The 23,338-nt window shown below is 37.2% G+C and overlaps 1 protein-coding gene and 1 long non-coding RNA gene across 3 annotated transcripts in view; one reads left to right on the top strand and one right to left on the bottom strand.

The window, feature by feature from the left end:
* Window positions 1-23,338, top strand: part of VWA8 (von Willebrand factor A domain containing 8) — a 199,716-nt gene that overhangs the window by 27,092 nt on the left and 149,286 nt on the right. For both annotated transcript variants that reach the window (XM_052786057.1, XM_052786058.1), the window contains exons 5-9: window positions 11,504-11,671; window positions 13,658-13,822; window positions 14,236-14,285; window positions 14,622-14,730; window positions 18,268-18,372. In XM_052786057.1, the coding sequence (XP_052642017.1) occupies window positions 11,504-11,671; window positions 13,658-13,822; window positions 14,236-14,285; window positions 14,622-14,730; window positions 18,268-18,372 (597 nt within the window). The remainder of the gene's footprint in view (window positions 1-11,503; window positions 11,672-13,657; window positions 13,823-14,235; window positions 14,286-14,621; window positions 14,731-18,267; window positions 18,373-23,338) is intronic.
* LOC128141384 (uncharacterized) lies at window positions 1,857-22,508 on the bottom strand. Its single transcript, XR_008234991.1, has 4 exons — window positions 22,323-22,508; window positions 7,291-7,444; window positions 4,176-4,312; window positions 1,857-2,110 (listed from the first exon to the last, which is right to left on the bottom strand). It is a non-coding gene; the product is annotated as an uncharacterized LOC128141384 (long non-coding RNA).

Below are 23,338 nucleotides of genomic sequence, written 5' to 3'. Positions count from 1 at the left end.
AAGAGAAACAACCCTGCAGACCCCCAGGTCAGTGAAGAAGGAGGGGAGGGAGGTGCTCCAGGCACCGGAGCAGAGATTCCCCTGCAGCCCGTGGGGAAGACCCTGGTGAGGCAGGCTGTCCCCTGGCAGCCCATGGAGGTCCACGGGGGAGCAGATCTCCACCTGCAGCCCGGGGAGGACACCACGTCGGAACAGGGGGATGCCTGAAGGAGGCTGTGACCCCGTGGGAAGCCCGCACTGAAGCAGGCTCCTGGCAGGACCTGCAGATCTATGGAGAGAGGAGCCCACGCTAGAGCAGGTTTGCTGGCAGGACTTGTGACCCCATGGAAGGGACCCACGCTGGAGCAGTCTGTGCCTGAAGGACTGCAGCCTGGGGAAGGGACCCATGCTGGAGCAGTTTGTGAAGGACAGCACCCCGAGGGAAGGACTCACGTTGGACAAGTTCATGAAGGCCTGTCTCCCGTGGGAGGGACCCCACGCTGGAGCAGGAGAAGAGTGTGAGGAGTCCTCCCCCAAAGGGGTTGAAGTGGCAGAGACATGTGATGAACTGACCCCAACCCCCATTCACTGTCCCCCTGCGCCACTGGGGGGGGGTAGGTGGAGAATCCAGGAGTGAAGTTGTGCCCGGGAAGAAGGGAGGGGTGGAGGGAAGGTGTTTTGAGATTTGGTTTTATTTCTCATTACCCTACTCTGGTTGATTGGTAATAAATTGAGTTAATTTTCCCCAAGTCAAGTCTGTTTTGCCCGTGACAGTAATTGGTGAGTGATCTCTCCCTGTCCTTATCTCGACCCATGAGCCCTTTGTTCTATTTTCTCTCCCCTGTCCAGCTGAGGAGGGGGGGGGAGTGATAGAACGGCTTTGGTGGGCACCTGGCGTCCAGCAAGGGTCAACCCGCCACAGCTTAGCTGGAAATGTGAGGGTTGCACAATATGAGATAATTTAAAGTACTGTACTGTGGATTAGGGCTGTAAATGGCTTCTCATTTACCAGAGGATAAGAGCATTTGTGCAGGCTGTGGGGTTAACTCATGTTAGCTCCGTGCCTAACTGCTGTTATGGACAGCCTTACCCTCATACTTGCTACAGGGTAGCAAAGGTAATTTAGCCCTGGTGTAAGAGCATTAGTTAACTAACATTTGTAAGGGCCCCTGTATCAGGGACTTAAGAAGACCAAGATGTGAGACGGTCTGTTAACCCTGTATTTATCTGAAGACTTTGATCCCAGTGTAAGTATAAGGCAGCTTGCTTTACTTTGTACAAGCTATTTTAAGTGATCTCAGTCCAGTAAGAACCCTCTAGGAAGATTAGCTTTCTAAGGTAAAGGTCTAAGATTACCTTTCTTCCTCAATCTGTTGGAAATTTTCAGTTAAAAGGTTTTTACCAGAATCCAGCACAGCAGTACTTCAGACCAAGACATTCCTTTAGCAAGATACCAAAGTACTAAAATCAGTCAGAATCATGATATCTTTCCTCAGCTCATGTGTTACTCACCATATATGTAACCAATGTATGCTTAAGCTCTGAAGGGAAGGTAAGAAAATAAATCACTGGTATTTAGATGAGCACTTTTAAAATATTGGAAACATGAAAGATGAATCTCATAGATAGTGATGTTCCAGCTGAAGTTTTCTAACCCTACATTTTAGTCAGACATATAAAATATAGTACATAGTCATGTTTAGAACCATCACAGATCTAATTATAGCTCAATAATAAAAGGGAATAAAGTTTTACAGGTTACACTGGGGTTTGAATTTTAATTAGTTCATTTAATGATTTTGAGGTTTGCAGATGGCTGTACCAATTCAAAACATTACAGAAGGCAGACTACTCTTCTTTAAACCCCAAACCATGAACTGCTTCAAGACAGAGAAGGCTATCAGTAGGTAGCCTTAACAAAATATTCCCGAAAGAGCATGGATTGCTCCCATTGCCATAGGTAAGCTAAAGAGAAGGTGAACTCATGTGAGGGACTGAAGATGCAGGCTATGCTTTTCAGATTTACATACCATTTCCCTTCCTGTGGAATCTCATGCTTGCTCTTCATGACACCCAAGAGAAGACAGCAAAGCTTGAAAGTCTGGTTTCCAGAACATGCACTGCATGAATTCTGTGGGTCAAATAAAACTTAGCTGTTTAAGATAGATGAGGCTTTTTGCATGAAAGTCATAATATAGTAATGTAGTTACCTTACGCTTTGAATAATAATGTATTGTAACGAAAGCTGGCATCTTGTTACCAGAAATAACTTTAATATAGTGAATCACCAGGTTTGCAGACCCACAAAGGTTTGCAAAGTTGTCTGTGAGTGATTGTTGAGATATTATGGTTGTTTATAGCTCTGCATTTAATAGTGACAGATTAAATACTGTAAATGGATGTCTCAGAGGTTTCAAAACATCTGATGTATTTTAACATGAAGTTACTTAATATGATTGCAGTTAGTTATTTAAGATAGATTTGGAAGACGGTGATTTGGAAGCCGTGATTGAAATTCTGTATTGAGATGTATATTGAAGGGCCAGTGTATCAAACATCCTCACATAATAGCATTTCTTAATACTAGAGTGAATCAAATGGGGAAAGATTTGGAGTTAGGAAGTTAGAAGAGATATCTGATGGGGGGGGCAGGAAAAAAGGGGATTATTTACCTCAGAAATAGGGGACCATTAAAATAAGGATAAACATTGAATTATGCATTCCCAGTTAAAATTGTGTAAAATAAAGGACTTGTAATGGGGTAATGGTGAATTATTTGTTTTCATTCAAGTACTGACAGCAGAAAATTCTGTTTTCTTGTCCTCACCGTAGGCCATTAATTTGGGGTTTCAGCTGTTAATTCACTGTTAAAAGCCTCAGAAATGTCATTATTGCCATTACTGAGACAATTAAGTAACCTCTTGGTTTTATTCTGTAATTTATTGCATGGGTTAATTATGTTGTGTATCAAGTAATTAGTTAGAATTACTTTATATTACTTAAATATTTAAGTAGCAGCTTCAAATTTTGCTTTTATTGATAGAAGAGCTTGTCCTGCAGAGTGGTTTTCTGCTTCTGTAACTTTGTATTTGAGCCATGAACTTGATTGAACCAGTACGGAGATTCTAATATCAGCCTATTGTATTTTCAAAAATTAAGGAATTAGATTTGATATTTTTATGTCCTCTTTTTTTTTCTTGCCATTTCTGATGCTTTTTATCATGTGTGTACAGCTGTAAAAGGCACACCTCTGGTTTAAACTCTTATTATTATAGCCTCCTACATTATTACATCTAAGGAAATTCTACGTTATTTTAATGTAGGGGGTGCAATTGGGAGAGAAGCTAAGCCACTTTGTTAGTGCTTGAGAGGTATACTGGTCCAGGATTGTGCCACAAACCATGTTGCCTGGAATGCCCGGTTTTGTTTACCCTGCATCTTTCAGCTTTCGCATTAAATGAAACAAGCTTCCCAAACACAGACCACTTTATTAAGTGTACAGTCTTTTCTGTTTGGGACAATCAAACTAACTGAGGTTGGAATAAGTAGAAAAGTATCATATGGTTGTGTGCTGAAAAATTACAAGTAGAATGTCATGTTTTTGAAGATTTGCTGATTAAGATGTATCCACTGAGTGGATAAGTATGTCTATCACTCTCATTTCTGTATATACAGAATTAGACTCAGTTTTGGTGTATCTTTGAACTATGTGAACATACTAATTTTAATAGAATACTTTTGCATCTCTGACTGCACCAACATCATAAGTTATACAATGATAAAACGTAAAATTGATTGTCAAGATACCAGAAAAATTATCTTCTACCATGGCTTGAAAGACTTCATGTAGTAATCAATTAAACACCCAGAGTGACAGAAATGACAGCTTAAACTATCCTGTCTGTAAAATGAACATGGCATGAAAGCCCCTGGAGTAGTACTACACAGACTTGAGTTTGGTTTCTTTTAATCAAAAGAGATTAGAAAGAGAATTATAAAATAAGACATGAGATTAATTGAATTAAATTATAATAATATTTGAGAGTGTGTGTGTATACATATGTATATATGTTTGTGTATACTTATAAAAAAATTCTTTCTATACCCTAGCAAAGGAGATGGGTTACAATAATTCAGCTTTTAAAAAAATTAACCAGTGAGTGCAAGTTGTGTAATTCTGTAACTTATTAACTTACTACCTTGGAGGTAGCAGTGGATTTTTGATGAGCCGCTAAGTTAACCACAGCAAAGGCATTGTCAGAAAGTATAACTTGGTTGACTGACTGTCACTGCAGTATCTGTCTATCTAGTACAGGGAGCTAGACAGCAAAGTCTGTAGAAAGAAGAGGCAAGAAATGCAGTGCTACAGAAGTATGAACATTACTATTAATTTTCTTGTGTCCAACATTGCACAGAGAGAGGGAAATATTAGGTAGAAACCAACAGTATTTGGATGAAGTTAGTCTTTATTGACGTTGACATAGTGTATCTTGTATCTAAAAAGAAAATTCTTGATAAGGACCCCTATGTAGTAGCCTCTTAACTTGTAGGAGTGATTTTGTTTTAATCATTCACAATACTTATTTTACGTTTCTAAAAGTGTCAGCATTTAAGTGGATTTGTTAGGTTAGTAGTTCAGACTCTGGTATCTTGTTTTGATGTAGAGGGCATATAGATGAACGTCTGTGATGTAATGTGAGGAATTTTAGGACTGTGTATTTATAATTCCTTAGAGATTAAAATCAGAGGTGTGGGGTTCTTTTTTCTTATGTTTGTGTCCTGTTACATATATATTCCACTTTCTTTTCAGCTAGTATTTCCTACAATGCAGGAAGGGGCAATACTTTGTAATATGTGGGGTCATAACATTCATCGGAAATACAGACTTGATGGACGGTACCTTGAATCAAAGTGATTTACAAGTGATAAGTAACTTCATCATTTTTAGATATCTGTCAAACAGTTAATTTCCTTTTTATTCTGCTACTCATCAGGAAGAAAAATTTAAATAACTCATCTCCCTTATTCTTGTCCAGAAGACAAGAGTTGTATAGAGTGAAGATAAAACCCCATAGGTTGGTTTGTAGATATTTGCAGTGGTAAATCTGTTCAGGAACTCAGAGTGCTTGCTCCTGGGCCTGCTCTTTGCCCAAGATGCAAAACGTTTCACACGCCTGATGTAGATGTACTGTTGTGCTAATATACCTGGTGTAAAGCAGCTGAAAAGGCCGAACCCTGCTTAGGTGGGGACATAATCTCTTGTAAATACAGTTTGCAGGCACTGCTGCAAAAGCACCTGACTGTTGTGTTAGGGGAAGGGGTGATAGAAATAAAACAGATCATTTGATGTGGTAGTTCAAAAAAGGTAAAAAATGATCATGTGGAGGAAGCTGAAATCAATTACTGGGGAAGCTAATATCACTGACTATGAAAGGAAAGACTGTTCCAGTTCTTGTCACATTAACATATTTATGATCTTATTGTATGTTGATTCACTTCCTAGGGTAAACTTTTCTAGCCTAGTTTTCTGATTCAAACCTCCAGTAAAGTCAGGTTGTTTCTTTTGTAGTTACTCTTCATTCTGTGCCATGGTGTTGCATCATCAATTAGGTGCTCACCAGTTCAAGCTATTCTTCCTCACTGAAACGTTAACTACTGTGGACAGCTGGAGTCTCTCTTCGGATACTAACTAGCCTGGCTGACCGTGCTCTGATATACTGTGATTTCTCTGTCTTTTTTTTTTTTTTTTAAAATTAAAAAAGTAGTGAATAACAGTATTAAATACAACCTGCCCTGTAATTTTGCTAACCTCACGGGGGAAAATTAGCTATAAAACCCATGCAGAAAACACTTGATTAACTCAGCGGGGACATAGGCTGAGCAGTGAAGATGTAGCCCCCTCCTCCCGTCCATTACAGAGGGAGAAAAAGGTTGAATTATTTAGTTCTTAAGTTACTTTTTTAATTTGACTAAACACATTAGTTACTATTACATTGATCTTAATAAAACCTGAACATCACATTTGGCATATACGTAACTCAGTATGTGGCCTAAATTATAAAATGCAAAACTACAGTTTATCATCATCTACAAAGTGAAAAATTTTGTAACAAAAAATACAGTACGCATTTTAGATGAATAGTAGGCCTGTTTGCAATCTCATCTTTGAATGGCATTATACATTCAGAACTTTTTTATTCAAGACATGTTATTTTAAACAACTAACACAAGATTTTACAAATATTTAAGGGAAAAAATAACAGTAAGTTTTTATAAAAAGTTGACATTGTTGCTTTGAAACTGATTGAACATTGCTTTTAATAGCCCTTTGTCTTACTACTTAATTTTTGACAATACTTTTATTTTGGAGGAAGTATGTTATCACTTCAGTCTGTTAAATAGTCATCCATTTCAGCATTGCTCAACAGCTTTCCTGTTTGCTCAACTCATGAGTGAAGACAATAACTAAGAAATTAAGAGGCTTTAAAACTGAACAAGTATCTTGAAAGATGTTCTATGGTAGAGGCATACCATTAGACATGCTGTTTACTCTACAGATATATTTAAAATCTGGCAAAGTAGATTCCCCAATAGGAGACATCCTTATATGCTTCACTGCCCTCAGCATCTATTTGTACATCTATCTTTAGGCTGTCTCTAAATTTCTAGATAATTCCCGACTTCCATATAAGTATTATGAAAAATTTGATGATCTTCTTCGTTCTGTTGTATCTTCTTAAAAGAATAACCTGAGGCACTTACAGTAAATTACGAGTCTTGGTCAACATCCTCTTCCTTCCTTGGTAAAATGAGGAGTAAAAGTTCACAGCATATTCCATTCTGCATCTCTGTCATTTCTTTTCCTGGTGTCTTGTTGGTTAGTTTTAATGATTTAAATTTGAAAAATTTGATTAATTGTATTTGACCCATGGAAAGAAATTTAGAAGATAACAATTTCCTCCGAGTTTTGTGGTATTTGGTAGCTTGGTGGGTTACAGGGACTCAAATTAATGTCCACCTCCCATCCCTGGAAGACAGGCTGCACCATGGATTTAATAGTTCAGGTTCTGTTAGCCTGCTGTAGCCAGGCAGCATTGTGTTAGCTCAAAACCAGCCAAAGTTTTGTGTTGCTTTTACCAGAAGGTTGTTAAAGATCTCTTTTCTCCACAAGAGACATCTGGACATTACATTGTCGGGATGTTGGGAGTGAATGGAAGGACTTGGGTGGATGAGTTTCTGTGGGATATTGTGCGGGTGGTGGGAACAAGATACTGCGTTGGAAGGGACATCTGAAATTTAGGGAAACCTTACCTCATTAGTTCTCCTGTTCACTGAGCTACTTGTACTGTTGTTTTTCCACGTTCTAGTTATGGCTGCTGTGCCTGAGGTGTCATTACGGGGATCCAGTTTTCAGAGCAGGGGCAAGTCATCTTAAAAAACCCCCGAACTTGTCTTGAGGTAGCTCCTGAAAAAGAGACAATTAGTGATTACTGTTGAGGAATTTCCAGCAGCAATTTTTTAATACAGTTCTGAAACATCATATTCAGAATGATATCCAGGTTTGAAAAATTAAAGCCCTTTAGAGTTCCCCGAAAACCTTCCTCAGGGATTTCAGGGCAATCAGAGTTTTCTGGTTTATGATAAGCATTTTCCTGAGAGAAGAGAGCTGCCATTTCAGTTCTGGTATTTTAAACTATACTGCTAAAATTTCTTGTGCCTTTACAAACTATTCTGGTTAGCTTTATAAAAATGTCCTCCTTTCTCTGTTTGTGCATTTCAGTGTGTGCACTGTGGTGAGCTTTTTTCTGTCCTTCTTCCCTTTCTGACACTGTATAACTTCATCCATGTGCTTATACACTGCGATTTATGTCAAAATTGGGGTTTACAGCTTCCTGCAGTTGTATTTTGCACTGCTGAAGTGGAGGAGCTTACTGTGGTTCAGCTACAGGATAGACTATGAAAGTCCACTTAGGGTTGTCTTGTTCTTAAGGTGTTTTTGCCTTTAAAGATAAAAATATATTTTTGTAGGTGCAGTGTGAAACCAGGGTAAGCACTCTGCGTTACATATTTGTTGCGTAAAGCCATTGCTATGAGAGCAGCGCTGTGTGAAGGGTTTCTGTTCCCGGCTTGCAGGTATTCCCTGGAGCAGGTATTCAGGTTACCATCCTCCCAGAGTGCTAGGAGCATGGGTAGGAGACAGCAGCATCTGTCCTTCTCTGATGAGCAAAATAGTCCCTCGCTGCAGTTACAATAAATCTGAAAGTAAACATTTAACGTCCCTCTCGGCCTTTTAACAAGAATTAATACTTTTAATCTCAGACTTATCGTCAAGATTGTGCAATATAAGCCTCACCGTCAGATTGTGGTTTATGTTAAACATTTAGAACAAATGAGAGTAGTGAGAGAGGGAGGCAGCGCAGCTATTTCTGGGTTTTCATTATAGAATTATGAAGATTTGTTTCTTGGAAGCATTTTTAAAAAATGATTTTCAGTGACAGATTGCAAACTTACTTTCCTTCCTCTGTTTTTTTAATGCATTTTAGTTTCCATACCAATCCATCAATACACAGATAAAACTGAAATAATGATTCAGAGGATGCCTTGTAGTATGCCTAGCTTATTGCAAAAACTTATTACTCATTACCAGCCAGAATGCAGAAATGTCATAGTTCAGCCAGAGATACGTAGCTGTTTTGGTCTTAAGAGCAGACTTTATGCTATTTAACACAAGAACTTTAGAGGTAGATGAATTGTGGATTTATTTCACTATATTTTTGAGAACAATTTCCAATATTTCAGATATGCTTTGAAGATACATAAGGAGCACAATTTGGAAGAAAGCTGATCAGAGTAAATTAGCACCGAGGTGGTGGTGGTGTAATCGTTGTTATGGGGTGTCTTTGATTAAGAAGTGAAAAACCATGGTTGTGCATTCAGCCATTCCTGAAGCTGATTATAAAAGGTACATATAGGTAGGCAAAGACCTTCTGTAGCATACCTTTTGAAATATTTGAATTTTGAAATATTTGAAACTGTACTGAGCAATAGAATTTTGAATTAAAACTTCAAATAATTTCCAAGCTCTGGAACCTGTGTATTTTTAAAATTTTGATCCTGCAAGCTGATGATCAGCAGGCAACATAGTGTAGGAGGCTGCTTCTCGAGATTGCACTGCTAATAGAGAGCATCTTCTTTCTTGAAGTTAATGATTGTTATATACCTCTTGATATTCGCTCTCTACACGTACAGCAGATTGCCTTCATGTACCAGTTCAGGAGAGAGATTTATGTTGATCCTGGAAGCCTGTTATTTCAGCAAGCCTTCATCCATAGTGTGCATGTCTCAACATGAGTCAACAAGATTCTATGGATACTCAAAATATTTTGAAACCATATGAACAGAATGTGTATTTTCCTCTGGCTAGTAAAACTCAGTCATAAAGTCTTCATAGACTTATAATATGCAGAATCCAACCAACTTGGCAAATAAATTGTTTGTTAAAGCATATTCTGGCTGTATCTCCAAACTGTATTTAGACAAAATAGCGTTTGGTTCATGCCAGGTATTGGACTGGCCGCTGCAGACTCAGGTTTTCTATTCAAGCAGGTTGGAGCAGATTTTTGACTTGACCAGTGATCTTCCTAGAGAAGAATGTTAGTACAAAATTTGTCCTTTGTACAAATTTTATGGGATGAGGAGAGAGGAATTTTATATTGCCTGTTAGTAGAGTATGACGTCCTGAATTAACAACAACAACAAAAAAAATCAATCAACATACTAATTGCTTTTTGAAAGAATTGGAGATTTGGTAGAAGAGAAATAATCTGAGGACTATTACTTGTTTAATGGGATTATTCTAGGTTCCTCAGATACTGATTATGAGGCTAGATATTAAAATATTATATAGAATGTCTTTCAGAGAAGGGAACTTGATCTGGAGATCTGTACTGGGATTTGAGTGCCTTCTTTCAATAATGTTTGCTTGAATCCAGATTAGATAGAGGAATTATTTCCCTCTTAGTAATGACGTGAAAAGCTTACATGGTGGGTAATTTGCCGGTAGTAGTTACTTGTGCTTCTATACTGTACACAAGAAGCATCTAAATTAGTCTTATCGTTTAGTGTCGTCTTTATCTTCTCAGATGGTTCTCTGATTCTGCTGTGTGCTTTGTACCATGTAGCAATTAATTTGTTGTCCTGAACTGTTCTTTGTTTCTAGTTTGTGCTTATGCCTTTGTCCTTTATACGTCTGTTTTCATGTGTAATTATTTTTTTTTGCCGTGTTATTTTTGTATTCTGGTACTTCTTCATTATTCTTTCTCATATCTTCCTTCTTTCTCTCTGTTCCAATTTTTGGCATCTATTGTATTCATCAGAGATTTCCATCTAGCATTATATGACAGGTTCTTCTGTAGGAGTTTATAGGAGACATGCTGGGAAGAGATTTCATTTGTTCTCCCTTTGCAGCTGTGCTTGTGTCTAAAATTGTGTTAAAATGTAATAGGAATGCAAAGGAAGACTCTTTGGTGCCTCTAAATGTTGCCTGTGCCTAAACCTGCCCCATTATTATCTGATTAAATTTCTGCAAATTGGAAGTAGACAAGAATGCATTGAATCTCAGAGTCTTTTACTGGACAGTAATTGTGAATATTAGATATGAAGTGTAGTTAGTTTACCTGAATGAATGTCATTGACTGCAAGAAAGTTGCAGAAAATTACCAGCACCAGTTTAGTTTTATATTTTGGCTCCACTTTATGCACGTAAATAAACAGACACATATAAACAACTAATGAAATATAAAAAAGAAATAACTTTCTATCCGAAAGGCTCCAAAGGCTTATCAAGTTAATGGCTACATTTTTATTCTAGTTTTGTAGAAGACCATGTTCAGTTAGGGAATATAATTCTAAATCTTTTTAATTTCATCACATTTTTTAATATCCGATTATTTATAGCACTATTTTGTTTTTATCATCCATGTTTAGTTTCAACAGACTTACGTTCTAGTCAGACTAAAGTGGTGTACTGAGGATGAATTACACTGGTGCATAACCAGAACAATCCAAAGGAACACCTGACTTTTTTCTAAATATTTTAATATAATTGTAAACATGTAAAGCCACCTTGATTGTATGTTTTCTGTATAAATAGCTGTCCCAGAACTGTTAGGTGGTGTGAAAATGCAAAATGTTATGCAACATCAAAAAGAAAGGGTGCCACATATTAATATGTACTGGGCATACACTAAAATATCTGCAAGGTTTTACATCTTATTCTATTGGTACAAAATACTGGAACTTATTTCTGTCAGACCCTATGATAGTTAGGAGATAAAAGTCCAGCTCATGCGTGTGTAGCACTGTTAAGGCTGTCACTTCCTGATCGTTACTGATGTGAATCTTACTGATTCTTACAGAAATAAATACTGGTTTGGGAAGCACTTTGAGGTGCTTTTCCAGCAAGATTTAATGAGATATGTAATGTTTATTTCTATTATAATTTTTTTTTTAATTTTTTGAAAAGTGTGCAGTTCGTGCGGCTACTGAAGGCAGAATCCTTGTGCTGGAAGGTTTGGAGAAGGCTGAGCGGAACGTCCTTCCCGTGTTAAACAATTTGCTGGAGAACAGGGAAATGCAGCTTGAAGACGGTCGTTTTCTCATGTCTGCAGAGCGTTACGACAAACTTCTGCAGGTATGGAAATGTTGTTTGGATTTTTTTTTTTTTTTCCTGTTCTTGGTAGTGCTGGAATACCATTATGAAGGGGAGAGTACTTACGAGTCAAATGCAGGAAATCTTACCAAGGTTTCTATGGTTTTTCCTGGGGTGTTACATAGGATGAAATAGGCAGAGTGAAAGCTATGTGAGAAGTCAAACTACTGCTTGAAAAAACCACAAAAAAGTTATCAACTGTATCTTGTCTGTCCACATGAAAAACAGTAGTCCATGTTAACCTTGTATGAAGCCTTTATGTTTCTAAAATGTGAAAGCCACAATGTCAGAGTAACTCAAATATCTTGTTAAAAGAGATTTAAGTTGAAATTGTTCCCATAAAGTTCAGATAATGCTTCAACATTGCAATAGCCTGGTTGCTAAGTTTTTCAAATGTTAGGATACCAGAAAAAAGAGGTCACAATGAGTGACACTGTGTTCGTCAGTGCTGTCTTGCCTTTAATTTACAAAAGCATATGTAAACAGCGAATCTAAATTATAGGAAATGGTTAGAGAATTTTCTTTTGATACGAAATGGGATTTTGGGGTCTGCTGCCATTGCTACTTTAGCAGTTCTCATTTTTTTCAGACTTTGAGTCCTACTGCTTAAATTTGAGTGGATGCTTTTCAGGCTTTTGGGGACCTCAAAAAATTTCATCAGATAGTTTCCAGTCATACTCCGTATCTTAGTTCCATGTACTGTCGTTTCCGATCACATACCTGTCAGTCTCTCGTAACAGTCTGACACCTGCTTGCTCGTGTTTCTGTCTGTCGTACTTAAGTGTGGTTAGGAAGATAATTCAGACCCATGTGGGGCAGGAAGTAAATTTGTAATAAGCCTTCTGTCATTGGTCCTGCTTGTATGAAGTTGCCAACTATGCTGAAGTACTCTAGTGGATTTCTGAAAATAAATCATTGTTTCTTATGCCTCTCATCTGTAGTTAAAATTCTTCTGATCCATGCCTTTTCCAAAAACATTTTTATGATATTTAATGAGTAGATGCAGTTGTTGGAAGCATTATTATTATATTTTAAAAGTAAGCTTTTAGAATGTAATTGTATTTAAAGACTGAAAATGAGAATTCAAACTTAGACAGGATTTGGTTGCATTTATGCAAAGCATCTTCCCCTTTTCTTTTTTCCTTTTTAACACTTCTAATGATAAAATGTTTCAAAATGAGTGCCTCAGGCACACTGCTAATAGTATATGAATTAAATAAATCTCTTGCTACAATACTAAATCTAATAATGTTGTTTTGTTGTTTGGGGAATATTGTATTATATAAGCTAACATTAATTTTCTCTTGTGTGAATAATTACTGTATATCTAGGTCTGCAGGAAATGTACTCATGTATGGTTTCAAGGAAGACTTAACTGTGATGTGGGAAGACTAAAGACTGCATTTTTTGTATGCAATGAATCTTTTACATGACAACAAGTGAAATACAACATTTAATGTCCTCATGAAGGACTCTAGTTCTGTAGTATTGCTTGTAATAAAGCATAATTTGTAAATGAAACTTTATAAATGCAGATTTTAATCTCCTTTACAGTTGGGGGGAGGAGGGGGGGAGAAAAAAACCTTGCTTGTGGTAACCCACTTCCAATGTTTTAGAATAAAATAAATTTTGTGGTCTGTTTATTTTCTGTTCTTTGTAAAAACAATGTTGTAATGTAATGTAAACCTTTTCAACTTTGACTGTCTGCGGGGTCTGCGGTCAAATTGCTACAGGCCTGAAAGCTGTACCTAATCAAGTGTTCTATCTACATTCATTTTGGAAAAACTTGCTTTTATCATTCACAAATTTGACTAGTTCAATGCTTTCTAGCCCCTCTGAATGAAAGATGAGAACATTACCACATTTAGATTGAAGGACCAGGGTAGTCAATCTGCAGCTTAGTCATCATAAGTTTTTAGTGATGTAATGGTTTTTTTTCTTGTTGTTGCTTTATTTTAATTAATTTAGGATCATACAAAATCAGAGTTAGATGCGTGGAAGATTGTTCGGGTTAGTGAAGATTTTCGAGTGATAGCGTTGGGCCTGCCAGTACCTAAATACTCTGGTAACCCTTTGGATCCACCCCTTCGCTCTCGATTTCAAGCTAGAGACATTTATCATCTGCCCTTTAAGGTAAGTGTCCTAGCATAAGAGTTGGATTATCTGTACTGAGTAGAGCTAATATTTTGACGTTATGTTTTACTTACCTCACCTCTGAAAAGAATCCTTGAGTAATAAATTTATCTTAAAGGGTATTTTTCCTACTGGGGCCTAATAAATTCCTGAAAAGCAGGCTTAGAGTTGCCAAGGAATGCTGCAGCAGAAAAATAACTTCTGTAAAACAATATAACCCTAAAAGAAAGATTTGATAATCTTACTGTTATTATTTTCTTTTTCTAATAAAATTAATCCTGTGTCAAGGAGCGAGTAGACTCCTCATGTCTAAATTAGAGGGAAAAATAGAAAATGCCTCATACATTATGAGCTGTGATCCACAGCATGATCCCAAAATTAATTTACTCTCTGATTTTATGTTCTATTTTCAGGACCATCTTCAGCTATTATATTCAATTGGATCAAACATTTCCACAGAGAGGTAATTTTTCATAATTAAAAAAAAAGAAAAAAAAAAGGAATGAATGAAGAAAAGCGATGTCCTTTAAGGATTCCTTGCTATTTTTGTATCTTCTATGACTGCATAGAGACCAGAACTGAAGAAGTTTTTTTAATATGTGTGGGTGTATGCTCACACTGCTTTTCGTATGCAGCCTTCATATAATGAATCCTTAATGCTTTAGAACTTCAATCACACCTTACTTATTTGCGCTCAGAAATAGTTTCAGTATCTTATGCTGTATTTAACTTTTTCGGCTTTAGTACTTTAAATATAGATAGCATGTATAAAACTCTGTAATTACTTTTTCCTATGCAGAATTTCTCAGCTCCTGTCTTTTGCTACAACTCTCTGCTCTCAAGAATCTTCCACATTGGGACTTCCAGATTTTCCTTTAGACAGCTTATCGGCTGCAGTTCAGATTTTGGTATGTGCATACACATGTGCTGTGAAACTGTATGGGCTTAAAATTTCACAAAATTAGATCTGGATTGTTCGTGTTGTTAGAAGGAGATTAACATGAACATTTAAAAAATAAACCTGAAAAAAATAAGGATGGTTTGAGGGAGAAAGCCCCAGTCAGATATCTCTGGATAATACTTTAACCAAGTATATAGCATAATACTGAAGGACAAAGTATGGCATGACACAAGATTTGTGATGTGATTCAGTGTATCTTAGTGCTCAAAATAATGGTTTTTATTCTGCTAAATCATCTTACCTGGCTTCGGGGGCATCTACAGTTTACCTGATGACACCGAGGTAGTCAGTGGAGAGAAGTAAAAATCACAACCCAGAAGTCTTTCTGATTTAATGCTATGCATGTAATCAGATTGATTGTATTATAAAGACACCTATTGCTCTCCATTGACATGTAAAAGGACCCAAACCAACTATTCAAATGTGGGTATAAGAGACAGTTAAGTTGTATGAGATGAAGCCTGTGTTAGGTCTTTGGGTTGGCTGGTGGATTTAGAATAAACATAGACATGGAGGGTTACCTGAAGACGCAGGTTGTACACGCTTGAAGATGCAATGCCTCCTGACAGCCACAGTCCATAGGGAAATATAACAACTGTACACAGTTCACAGTGGCAGATCAGGCGGGTCAGGACTAAAGCTGTGGCAGTCTTTCTGCTTTCCCTGACAGGCTTTTGTCCCTTGGACTTTATAATTACATGGTAAAAAGTCAAAGTAAAACCAAAAGGTGCTTCCTGAAGGAAGTCAGGGAGATGAGATCTGTATAAAGAGAGGGAGGGGTTGGCACCTTTTTGCGTGCGGGAAGATGTGGTCAACCCAGGATGGTAAAATATCAGGACAACTTCTCAGACCCTTTCTCCAAGGTGCAGGGGTCTGTAGAAAGGACTCTCAGGATAATTCTCTGTTGTGTCTCCTGTGCAGTCATTTTACCTATGGTACTGCTCAGTGGCAGATTACTTCTGCATATTTTATTGGATTATATGCATTAAAACATACCAATTACTTATGTTACTGTGGTGCTCAGTCCCCTCAGTTGTGCTGGATACTTACAGACATAATTTTTTTCTGAACTAGTGGTACTACATCAGATGTTAAGAAGTGATTAAAATTCAAGTTGAGAGAAATGATATGGTATTTGGAGGGCTTTAGGAAAGAAATACATGTTGGATTTTAAAATAAATTGCAACTTTTTATTCTTTGAGCCCTGTAGTGAAAAATTATTTTTAAATGAATGCCAGATGGCTTTCAGAGTAATGGAAAGAAAATGAGCCCTAAGTTATTATCTAAACTATGGAATGAAGGAAGCATTTTATTTTACATTAGAGAATGTGAAGTGTTATCATTGTATGACAGTGTCTTTTTTAGGTAGATGAGAACTGTTTCTTTTAGAATTAGTTTTAATCACTTGGTTTTCTAAGCTGACTGTTCCCAGTGATTCTAGCTACAGCATTTTTCCTTCACAGGCTGGGTCACTGCCATCCTCTACTTCTGGCTTGGTTGATTTAACTGTTTAAAAGTGTGGAGGGAATGCATTGTAATGACTAGCTCCCTATCTTATATCATGGATTCGCAGAGTCCCAAAATGTATTTCTTAGGTTGAAAACTCCTGCCTGCTGAAAGGCAGAATTTTTTATAGGGTGCTGTTCTGAAGAGGCTAATGTCATACACAACGATTGTAATTATTATTAATTTGAGATAAAGTGGACAAATTATATGTTATGTGTTTATATATAAACAGAGGGCTTTTAAAATGCAGTAAAGGTCTCCCTGATCCTTTAAGCAGTACATTTACTACAGTGCCTTAAGTGGTTTATTTTTACTGATCTTTTCTTAATGTGGAACATTATAAATAGTATTACTGATTATAAGTATGAATTAAATTACGCATTTCTGTCGTGGTTTAACCCCAGCTGGCAACTCAGCCCCACACAGCCACTCACTCACCTCCCTCACAGTGGGACGGGGGAGAGAATCAGAAGGGTCAAAGTGAGAAAACTTGTGGGCTGAGATAAAGACAGTTTAACAGGTAAAGCAAAAGCCACACATGCAAGCAAAGCAGAACAAGGAATTCATTCCCTGCTTCCCATGGGCAGGCAGACGTTCAGCCATCTCCAGGACAGCAGGGCTCCATCACGCCTGACGGTGACTTGGGAAGACAAACGCCATCGCTCCCAACGTCCCCCCTTCCTCCTTCTTCCCCCAGCTTTACATGCTGGGCATGACGTCGTATGGTCTGGGATATCCCTTGGGTCAGTTGGGGTCAGCTGTCCCGGCTGTGTCCCCTCCCAACTCCTTGTGGCCCCCCAGCCTGCTCGCTGGTGGGGTGGGGGGAGAAGCAGCAAAGCCCTTGGCTCTGGGTAAGCACTGCTCAGCAGGAACGAAAACATCTCGGCATTATCAACGCTGTTTTCAGCACAAATCCAAATCATAGTCCCATACCAGCTACTATGGAAAAAATTAACTCTATTCCAGCCAAAACCAGCACAATTTCATAAAATATGCATCTCCTGATGTAATTTCTAAGCAACTCTTCTTCAGTTGGGTGCCTATGTAAATCCAAGTGTATAACAGAAAATCAGTTGATTTTATGTGAATTACATTATTTACTTTTTACTTATTTTGATGAAGGCTTAAAAAAGTAGTGCCAGTTCACTGACTGTTTTTCACTAGTGTTTATGCACAAGTAGTCCTTAAAAATTTGCAAGTCTTTTTTAAAACAAACAATCAAGCATTACTTTAGGGGTTTTGAAACACGTTTTTCCACCATTAAAGTTTTTATGCATATGTTTCTTGAGTATTCGTAAATGCACTTCCATTTCTTTCTCTATTACTGCAGCAAAATAATTGAATCTTTGTCTAGTTCAGGCAGCAAATGACAAAAGAGTTAGTACTTAAAACTAACAAGGAGACAGTAAAAAAAAAAAAAAGTTTTTTTCAATTTTGTGTATAAAGTGCAAGCATACTTAGGAACTCATTTCAAAACAAAACCGTTTTGATCAAACTGTTCAGAAATTTCTAGGAATTTATTTGTTAAGTAGAATCTGTACAATGTAATGGAATCACAATTAAATAATAGAAATTGCTGTGAACGAGTAGATCATTATTGTAATATAGATTTCTTGTCGTATTGATTCTTTTCTAGTAGTACTATGAAACTCGGTTACCTGTGGTGAGATTTGTCTCTCCTAACCTTAAATGTCTTTAGGTATCTGAGCCAGTCACTGTAGCTTCCATTTATGCACAGGAAATAAAGTAAATTTTAGGACATAGTTCTTCTAATCTACTTTAGACATTTATATTATAATGAATTGCACCTGAGAAATGCCTGTTTTGACATTTGATTGAATACTTCATGTAGTGGTCATTTGTATATTGCTCCTACAGTTTTATTTTAAGTTCAGCGCTATATAGGATTTTCAGGTTAATAGCTGATGATAGAATGATCCAATCATTTTTTTAATTTGTATTTTTAAATTTGAATTAGGATTCCTTTCCTATGATGTCAGTCCAGCATGTTATTGACCGGCTTTATCCCTATAATGTTTTCCTTGGAAAGGAAGGCAGGACTGCAGTCAAAGATGCATTAAAAGTAAGTATTGCACATATAATTCCAGTGATGGATTATGACAGTAGTTCTCCTGACTAATGTTACTTCACTGCTTCTGTAGAAAGAAGAAATCTTAAGTAAACTAAATGGTGTACTTAATGGTTTACAGTAAATTATTGCTGATGCTAAAACAGTATTTAAAAAAAAAAACGAACTTCATAAGCTTGGAGGTTTCATTACAGTGAAAGGTGAAACCTCTGTGTTCTGTAGAATATTTAGACCTCCATTCCAGACTACAGAAAAACCCTCATTATGTAAGTGGTTAATTAATTTGTAAGTAACTACTTATATGGTTAAGGTAGTCAAATGCTTTAAAAATACCTCTGGCATTTGACTTCTAAGAGGAGATATTAAAATGACAATAGAGATCACATGCACAAAATAGATTCAGTATAGTATGATTATGGATTATATTAGTCTCTGGTTTTGGTCTGTGTTAGCCTTTTGTTGCTTGTTGTTGGTCAGATCTGTTTTGTTGTTTTATCCATATTTAATAATAGCTTTTAAAGCCTATAATTATGCTGGGTTATTCCATTTATCCTTTTAAAACTTCATCACAGTGCTGACTTTCTTTCATCTTTGAATATGTTGTAGGAGTTATGTATGTTGTTGAAAATTAGTGTTCGTGACCTAGAGCATCTTACCCAGCTCTTTCAGTCCTGAAAATTAGAAATTATTTGTACATGTGTGTTTAGAAATAACCAACTTTGTAGCTAGTGAATTTTTTTTTTCCTAAAATCGAGCCTACATGTCAGGGAAATGAATGTTTGTAGCCCATCCCTGCTGACACCTCCCATGTATGGCCTTTTTGCATTGGAGCTCAGTCCTGTATTTCCTGTTTAAGTGAGCTGGTCTCCTGCTTGTCTTCCTGAGTTTTGGGATGGACAGTCTTTGCATTTGAAGGAGGTTGTCCTGAGTGACCTGCTAGCTTTCACGAACCTTCAAAGCTGCCTCCTGTGGGGTCCTACCTCCCATTTCTCTGAATAAGCCAATCTGGCCTGAAATGCAGGATCTGTAGTCAATGTTACTTGCCTTCATCACTCCCCCTCAGGATTTTGAACTCCATTATTTCATGGTTGCTACAGCCAAGGCTGCCGTTGATTGCCACATCCACAACCAATTTCTCCTTGTTTGTGAATAGCAGGAGCTGTCTGTGCATCACTCCTGCCTAGCCAGTGCAGCGCCTGTGTTGAGACGTTATTCCAGGCAGCCTCAGAAATCTAGATTCATTGTGTCGTGCTGTGTTGCCCTTCCACCACATGTCAGGGTGACTGAAGTTGCCCGTAGGAACCATGCTCTGGGTGGAAATACAGACTTCTATCTGTTAGCAAAGCAGTAACAGTCACTTCTGTTCTTAACATGCCTTTATTTTAAATCCTTTGTGTCATTTTTTTTCCCCTATCAGTTATAGATGGTGAATGTTCACTACCATCAGCTTCCTCCATTTTCCATTTCTTTTATTTGATTTTAAGTGTTGTGCATTCTTTTGCTTCCTGTGTAAGACAGGTTGATTTGACTAGTAAAACCTCCTTTCTCAGCGATGGTCTACTTGTAAATTATAATGAGGTATTTAAATTTTTCTGTGTTAATTTTCCTTTTTTTGATACTCTTCCTCATCACTACTTATACAAACTTGTCCCATTATGTCAACAAGTACGTGTAGTATTATTAGGAATTTTATTCTATTTGCACACAACAAATCTTGTTAAGCAGCGAACCTTAAGGAATACAGAAAATAACTGGTTGTACCGGGCAACGCCTGTTTATAATGATATTATAGTAATAGCAGCACCAGAACTGTATTAAACATGGATAAGAAATTCTTTTTTTCCATTCCATAAGAAATGTGAGAGAGAGGAGTCTGGCAGAAGCAAGGTGATTTCTTACTCTACCTTCCTACAGATTTCCAAAGAGTGTCCAGCTAATATTTACCACTGAATACTTCTCTCTGTGTAACAGAATACAGTTAGGAAATACTAATCTTAACTAGGACATATTGAGAATTGAAAAAATAAATACTTGAAGTGTTTTTGCAATTGATGGGTTAATTTGTTTGAATTCAATCACTTCTTAACATCAGCTGACATCTAAAGAAAATGAAAACAAATTTCATGTAATAAAATGTAAAGTTTAGGCATCAGACTTGGAGACAGATATGGGGAAGTAGTAATCTAGCCGATAACTTATCTTAATTTCAGGGTGTCTTCCCTTCCAGTGTGATGTCGCAGCTGGGAAGTGGGATAGCCAGCGGTTAGGCTAAACAGCTAGTTTTGGCAGCTGTTAGACCCTGTACATATCTCTTGAAGAGATCATATTCTTCAGGCACTGTCTTCCCAAACATTATCTTCAGCTTGGGCAAATCTTTTTCTTATGTGCCTCCTTGCTCACTGAGACTCCACCAAGACCTAGGTATTCCTTGTAATTCTTATTCTTGATAATGAATTAATGTGAAGTATTGACTTGTACCTTCCCTGTGAATGGAAGTAGATCGTTATGGTGTTAGTCTTGGATGTGTAAAGATGCTCTGAAATGTAAATCTCTTGAGTGGATCTAGTTGGAGTTAAAACCTGTCTTAGGTTTAACTCTGTCTATCAACCAACTTTTTTATTTGATACAAATGTGGCTCCTTGTGTCAAACTAGTTAGGATCAAAAGAAGTGTTTATGGATTGCACACTAATCCAGCATTAGCAGTGATCTTGCGAGTTGCTGATCATACAGAACATTTGTACAAGGGCTACAGTTTGCAGCATTCATTAGTTCATTAGCTTGCAACAGACAGGACAGAAGTACCAAAATAAACTTGAGAATGATGTGCCTTTGTGTACCTTTATTTGAAGTTTCTGCACTTTGGAACCTATGTCAATTTCTATTCTGATTCTTAAAGAAGATCTTAAACTTAGAAGATCTTGCAAAAGAAAATATGACTTGGTTTGAATTCTGGCCTTTAAAATTATTCTGTACTTGCATGAAATATTGGCATGACAAATTATTTTGACTGACAGATGAACATTTGAAATATGATTGCAAAAATTAAGTAAAAATTTATTTAGGCTTTTTCTCTAGAAGATTTAGATATAGAGAAATCACTGATTTCAAGGAAAACAGCCTCCAGGTAAACATTCCCAAACAATAAGCTTAAGCACATACGATGTCTCCCACAGTATTGAAGTTTTCTTTCCTGTATACTATTGATAGGCATTTATAAAACTGGTCGTCTTCATTTAGGCTGAGTTTGGTGGCTCATAAGAGGCTCCAGCTGTTCTATACTTATTTCTTCATTGTTCCGTAAGCTTTTAGTATTTTACTTCAGATTCATCAGAGATTTTGTGTTTGCTTTTTTAATTCTCACATGCCTTTTGCATGCCTTTTTTTCCCAGTGTTGGAAACACCCAGTGTTGTTTGGTTGGGTTTTTTTTACCTTCTAATCAAGAGAATCTTCCCATCAGATTTTAGAAAAAATATGTAGATCACATTTGTCTTAATAAATGAGCAAGTCCCTTTTAGCCTGCTATCCAAGTGTTTAACTTCACTCTAAGACCCTTCTAGAATTTTTCTTTGATTTTTTTCATGCCTTGATTAATTCTATGTTTACTGTCTTTATCTTATATCAAATAAAAGCTTGTTTGTTCCCTTTGACTCATTTTTGTATTATTTGCACACCCCCTTTAATCTTACCTGACCTCCTCCTTGAAAACTTTCCCTGCCTCACAGTAGGGAGTCTTCAGACTACGTAGACACTCTCTCATAGAGAGTGGGCTAATAGTTCAGAAAACTGGAATCTTCTTCTTGTCTAGACAATTCTATTCACTTCTAAGATATTTCTGTTGCAAATTTTGGTTAAGGAAGGATTTGTTTCTCTTTTATTCCCCCCAAAGTAATCTATAATCTTTGGGGTTTTGCATTAATGAATGGTGTTAGTGCCAGTACATACCATTGTAGTGGAATCCGTCCTTCAGACTTAACCAATCTATCCCATCTTGCACTTGCAGTTCATATTTTGTTTCTTGTGAAACAGTTCGGTGCTCTTGTTCCTTGAAAAATTCTCTTTCCTTGCCATGCAGAGAATCTTCAAGAAAGATTGGTTGCCTTTCGATACCTCTTTTGGATAGCTTAGCTGTCTTGTGGGTTCAGCATAGCGGTTATCTGCAAATACGTCTCATTTAAGCTCTGTGTTCCTTTGAGCAGTTTCCGTGCTGAGACATTACTTATCATTAGATACTTCCAAGTGGTCAGAATTCGTCTTCTTCCTTTTTTCTCATTTTTACAGTTTGCCTTTTCTCTCATGTTTCTAGGCATGCAGAATGTGGCCTGATGATTATGGACTGCCAAACCACTTCCCTTGTTTTTGGGGGCTAGTCTTTTCTTTGTTCTTTCCTCTTGAGTCTGAAGCAATGAAGCTGCCCACTTCTGGCTCTCCAAGTATCTCCCAAACTTTCTGATACTGAATGTGCTCAACAGTTGTCCTTTCAAGCCACAAATATTTTTTTCCTTTGCAGCTATCAACTTGGACTTTATATAGAGGAAGTTGCTTCTGGCTTAGGCAGAAGTATGTTTAATGTTTTGTACATCCATTTCATGCCACTCTCTGATTCCATATCTAGCTATCATAATTCTAAATGAAGAACTGCGTCAAAGAGATGGGTCTTGCTCTGAAAGCCACAAACACTTTTGTTTGCTGCTCCTGTCCAGGTGTAAGTGTGGTACCTTGTTTAATTACTACATTATAGAGTTCAGCGGCATCTCCATGCTTACATGTGATGAATTCAAATTGTATAAATTCAGTTAGATGAATTCAAGTTGTATAAATTCAGTAACGATCTGCACACAGATAGACGGTCCTCTTTCACTGTCCTAACTGAGGGTCTAAAAGGCTAGCTGCAGACCCTCAACAATATTTTCAGGAAAAAAACCCCAAACAAACCAAAACAAAAACCAAAAAAACCCAAA

Source organism: Harpia harpyja, chromosome 4 (assembly GCF_026419915.1).
Source record: "Harpia harpyja isolate bHarHar1 chromosome 4, bHarHar1 primary haplotype, whole genome shotgun sequence".
Lineage (NCBI taxonomy): Eukaryota > Metazoa > Chordata > Aves > Accipitriformes > Accipitridae > Harpia > Harpia harpyja.
The sequence above is the reverse complement of the archived record's forward strand: the minus strand, read 5'-3'. Positions and strand labels throughout refer to the sequence as shown.